This window comes from Crocuta crocuta, unplaced genomic scaffold (genome assembly GCF_008692635.1).
Source record: "Crocuta crocuta isolate KB4526 unplaced genomic scaffold, BGI_CrCroc_1.0 scaffold751, whole genome shotgun sequence".
Taxonomy (NCBI): Eukaryota; Metazoa; Chordata; class Mammalia; order Carnivora; family Hyaenidae; genus Crocuta; species Crocuta crocuta.
The window spans coordinates 2,411,031-2,415,838 of NW_027530353.1; the positions used below are offsets into that span (position 1 = coordinate 2,411,031).

Sequence of the window (4,808 nt, forward strand, 5' to 3'; positions counted from 1 at the left end):
GTTTCACTGTAGCCGCCCAGGGAGACTAAAACAGCATCATTCTAAACACATGGAGCCCAGAATTCAGGCGAAGGGAGGCAGCCTCTGGCGCTTGGGAGTACCTTGGTCTCCAGGGACACCCACTCAGCATTCAGAGATGAGGGACCTGAGACACTGCCAGATGTGCACAGAAGGACAGACAGTCTCCCCTCCACCCAGAAAGACCAGGCTGCCTGCCAAATGGCAGGTCCCTCCAACCGCCCCCACTCCCCTGCTTCGAGCTGTCGGGCTCTGACATTTCAGGATTCTGGGACCGCAGTCGTTCCCTATCTGGAAAACAGGTATGAGGACCCGTCAGTTCCAAGAGGTGGGCCCCTCTCTGAATACCCGGAAATAAAACAGGACACCCCAGAAGCAAGATGACTCTTTACTCGGGGAAAGCACATAGCACAGACAGAGCTCAGCCGGTGCTGGGGCTCACAGGACCCCAGCCCCGAGGCGCCTGGGCCACAGGGACCAGGAAGGAGGCCTGCCCCCACCGCGTCCTGGCCCCTGGTTGTGGGCGCAGACAGGGGTCTCAGGCGGCGCATGGCCCCAGGGAGTCTCTGGCCTGACTCTCAGTCTCACGAGTTTTCTGGCCGCGGGACGTGCAGGGGCTCCGGGCCAGGAGGGCTTAGACACAGCACACCAGGCCGCACGAACACCCGGCCCACAGTCTCCCAACCCAGTGCAGGTGGGAGTGGGCAGGCCAGGCCAGGGGGGCCCACAGCAGGGCCAGAAGGGGGTGAGGCCAGGACAGAGGGTGGGATCGGTCAGGAGGTGGGGTCAGGGAAGGCGGAGGCGTCAGGGCAGGGGTGGGACCAGGCCAAAGGTGGAGTGAGGGCAGGAGGTGGGGTCAGAGCAGGGGGTGGGGTCAGANGCAGGGCAGGAGTGGGGGCAGGGAGGAGGTGGGGTCAGGACAGGAGTTGGGGTCGGGTTGGGAGGTGAAGTCCTAGCCAGGCTGGGGTTGGGGTCCGGGTCAGAGGCCAGGGCTGGGACCAGGAAGGCCCGGAAACCCTGGAGGCCCCAACCCATCCTGGGAGGCGGGCACAGCAGCAGTGATTCATTCCAGCGCCAGGCTGGGCCTCGGTGCGCTCTCGTCCCGGGCCCCGGAAGGAGGACGAAGCTGGGTGAGCGGGCTGAGCCCGGCAAGCCGCCAGGCGGGATCTGGGCGTCAGGGCAGCCTCCGCCGGCTCCCCGGCCCCCTCCCCCTCACAGCAGCTAGCCCAGACCCTCCTCTGGGGGCGCCCCCACCCACCCATCCACCGCCTCACAGCAGCTGGCCCGTGCGCTTGCTGCGCCACACCACCAGGCCGGCCATGGCGACGGTGAGCAGCACCGGCACGGCGATGAGGGGGATGAGCACCGCGTCCGGGGGGTCCTCCCAGTGCGTCCTGTCCACGGTGCAGTTGGAGAAGAACTGCCTGTGGACGCCGGTGATGAAGCCTTGCGCCAACGGGTTGGGCCAGTAGCAGCCCACCACGTTGGTCTCCACCTCCGTGCAGTTGGTGAAGCTCTGGTAGTACCTGCAGAGGCAGAGCGCGTGAGGGTGGGCTCCCTGGCCTGCCTCCTGCCGGCCTTGACCCTGGAGGGCAGGGGAAGGGGGCCCAATCCTAGGAGGGGAAGTAGGGGGGGAGGTGTCCTCAGACAGCTGGAATGGGAGTGCCCTCCGGACCCTGTCAGACTGCTGGGCCCCAAGCGTCCATTCTTTGCCTCCTTAACCAGAGGCTCCTTGGGTGAGGTGACCATGCCCTGCCCGGAGCCTCTCCTCCCCTGCTCTCCCCGAGCCTGAGCCCCCTCTCCAGGCACACAACTATGGTCTACTCCAGCTGGCAGGACGCCCCCATGCCAGCCCAGCGACCATGACCTCATCCAGCCCAACCCCCGAACCTTGCATCTCAACAAAGAACAGAGCAAGGAAGCCCTGAGGCTGAGTTCAGCCCACACCTCAAGCCCATGACCAGCTCCCTGTGAAGCCAGGAGCCCGCAGAGCCCTCCCAGGTCTGCCCAGGGGACACAAGGGGCCTGCCGCTCTCTCCAAGGCAGAGGGGTGCAGGACCCGCAGGGCCCTCGTCATCTGGATGCTCTTGCGGGCCCCAGGGAGGGTCTCTCTGAGGTCGAGCGCCAGTTGCTTATTTGCCAGGTCGGGAGGGGACAGCCCCCATTGGACAGGACAAGCTCCGGCCTCCTTCCCCACCGGCCTCCCCCACGGGCCTCCCTGTCCCTCCCCAGCAAACCCGAGTGACATGCCTCATTGTCCATCAGGTGGCCTCTGGACAGTCCTAACAGCTGACTGAGGTGCAGCCACCAGGACCCGCCTAGCCCTGGATACAACGAGCAGCCTCCGGAGGTGGGGTCCTCGACTGCCACCCACCATCCAAAGTGCTCTGGAGAGAGGGCTGGACAGACACCTGGTGGGGTGCACCCACTCTGTCCACTGCCTGTGCCGCCGCCTGGCTGAGCGAGGCACACAAGGACAGGAGCGGGAGGGCAAGCAGGTCCTCACGGCTGTGCAGGCTGGGGTGAGACAGGCCTGAGGCTCTGGGCCCCACCCCCGGCTTCCCCCACCGTCCTGGGGAAGGTGGTCTGGCCTGAGCCCCCAACACGAAAGACCTGCTTCCCGCAAGGAGTTTCTTGCACAGACTCCATCTGCCCAACAGGAGATAGGAAATGGGGGGCAGCAGACCCACTTGGCCAGCCCCTCCTGGCGCCCACCAGGTCCCAGCCCAGATACTGGAATGCAGGTCACGCACCCAGGCCCCTCCCCCCCATAATGCCTACAAGGAGGAGCCCACACAGCCTAAAGAGGGCCAGAAGCAAAGGAGACAGGCTGAATCACATCCAGACCCTGGGATGTGCCTGGAACAGGTCCACAGAAACCCCATGGCCCCACAGAAAGCCAGGTGAGCCCTGCACACCCGGGCTCAGCGACCTGCCCCAGGAGGCATCCAACCTGACACCCGGCCATGGCCATTGCCTGGGGCAGCCCCCATCCCCGGAGTCGGAAGGGAACTCTGTGTTCTGACTCCCTTGCCTCCTGGAGGGTCCCCACTACCCTCCCCAGGTTCTGGGGGGAGCTGAGATGAGGCAGAGTGAGGCTGGACGCAAGTATGCAAAGCCAGGCTGTGGAGCCCTGCCCCATGCCCCCGGACGGCAGCTTGGAACAGTGCACCAGACAGGCTTCCCCCAGCTATGTTTCTTATGTCCCTGAGCCTCAGTTTCTCCTCCATAGGTGAGGCTCATATCACTTATACACTAGGTAACCCGAGAGGCCGCATGCATATGTGTGTGCACAGCTGAACACAGCACCATCTCTGTGGATCGGCTCCCAGAGGCCACATGCAAAGTGCTCTTGCCTGGTGCCTCTCCAGAATGCTACCGACGGCTGGGCACAGGACGAGGCGCTGCAGACGGCAGGGCCCCCCACTTCCTGCCGTCCACACACAGCCCCAAGACCTGTTGACTCACCAGCCCTTGCTCAGGCTGGAGACAAAACTGAGGGGTTCTTCATAATGAAGGAGGTGTTTGCATGACCTTTCGTCCTTGCATCCCCTGTCACCCAGGGCCTCCCGGGCCCCCCCTCCCCGCCACTGCGGCTCCCAGAGCACCTCTGCTCCCCCTCAGCCAGCGCTCTGCTGGAGGCACCACAGCCCCATGTGCCCCCTGGAGCCCTGCCCCCCAGGAGCCCTGGGTCTGCTCAGCTGCAGCAGCCCAGATTCCTCCAAACCCTGGCCCCCTGCTCCCCATCCCCAACACGTGTTGTAGGGGCTTCCATGCCCAGTGCCCCACAGACAGTGGTTCTGGCAGCAAGGTCCATACCCACACCCCTGCATGGACCCAGTGAGGTCAGCGTGAAGGAGCTGTTCCCAAACCAAATGGAATGCAATTTCTGCATCTATTGGGAATGGGCAGGGGAGGGGAGGGAAGGGCATGTCAGGGCAGGGGTGGGCAGGGGAGGGCAGCGGGTACAGAGTAGAGGCTGGGAGGGTGGCAGGTGCAGGGTCGTCGCCTAGGGCAGGAGAGGGCAGCAGGGGCAGGAACACGGCAGGGAAGGCAGGGGTACGGCAGATGCAGGGGAGGGTGACAGGGGCAGGGTGGCAGCCGGGAGGGCCAGGAGGCAGGGGTGGGAAGGGGAGAGCGGCAGGGGCAGGGCCGGGACACTCACACGATGAACTCCGACAGGTTGCACCACTTCCAGACATCCACCGTGCGCATCATGTCGGCAAAAGCCTTCCCGCACCGGGGCAGCTTCTCCAGCATGCGTGTCTCGTTGCAGCCCCCCACTCGGGGACAGCCACCTAGAGAGGGGACAGCGTGGTCGTTCCACTGCTGGGGACATGGTTTGCAACATGACCCTGGAGCCCTCCTGCTGACGCTCCCCGCCCCACAGCCCTCACCCAGCCTCCCCTGTGTGGCCCCGAGACAGGGTACAAAAAGGGACCCACATGGGTGTCACTGAGACAGGACCTCCCATGACAGTAGGCCCCCATCAGGGTGTGGGGAGAGAAGTCAAGGGAGGGCAGCGGGCAGGGGATGTGTCTCCTGGGGGGTCGGGGAGGCCAAGAACAGATGGGCTTGGGCGCTCGACGGGGGTGGGAGTCGGTCCCGCCAAGCAGGGATGGCAGAGAGGCCCCACAGCAGCTCGAGGGTCTGGAGTGCCCAGCGCATGTCCCCAGAAAGATGCGGAGGGCCTGTTGACTGTCCAGGACCGCAAGGGCATCGGCGGGGGCCCCACACGTGTGAACACTACCAGCTGCCCCTCGATTGCAGGAGTCCCAGGGCGACATGAC

The 4,808-nt window shown here is 65.0% G+C and overlaps 1 protein-coding gene across 1 annotated transcript in view; it reads right to left on the reverse strand.

The window, feature by feature from the left end:
- Positions 1-893: 893 nt before the first annotated feature.
- RAMP3 (receptor activity modifying protein 3) overlaps positions 894-4,808 on the reverse strand; it is a 10,677-nt gene continuing 6,762 nt past the window's right edge. Inside the window, exons 2-3 of the mRNA XM_077765790.1 lie at positions 4,184-4,316; positions 894-1,544 (exon numbers count right to left, since the gene is read on the reverse strand). Coding sequence (XP_077621916.1) covers positions 1,289-1,544; positions 4,184-4,316 — 389 coding nt within the window. The 3' untranslated portion in view covers positions 894-1,288. The remainder of the gene's footprint in view (positions 1,545-4,183; positions 4,317-4,808) is intronic.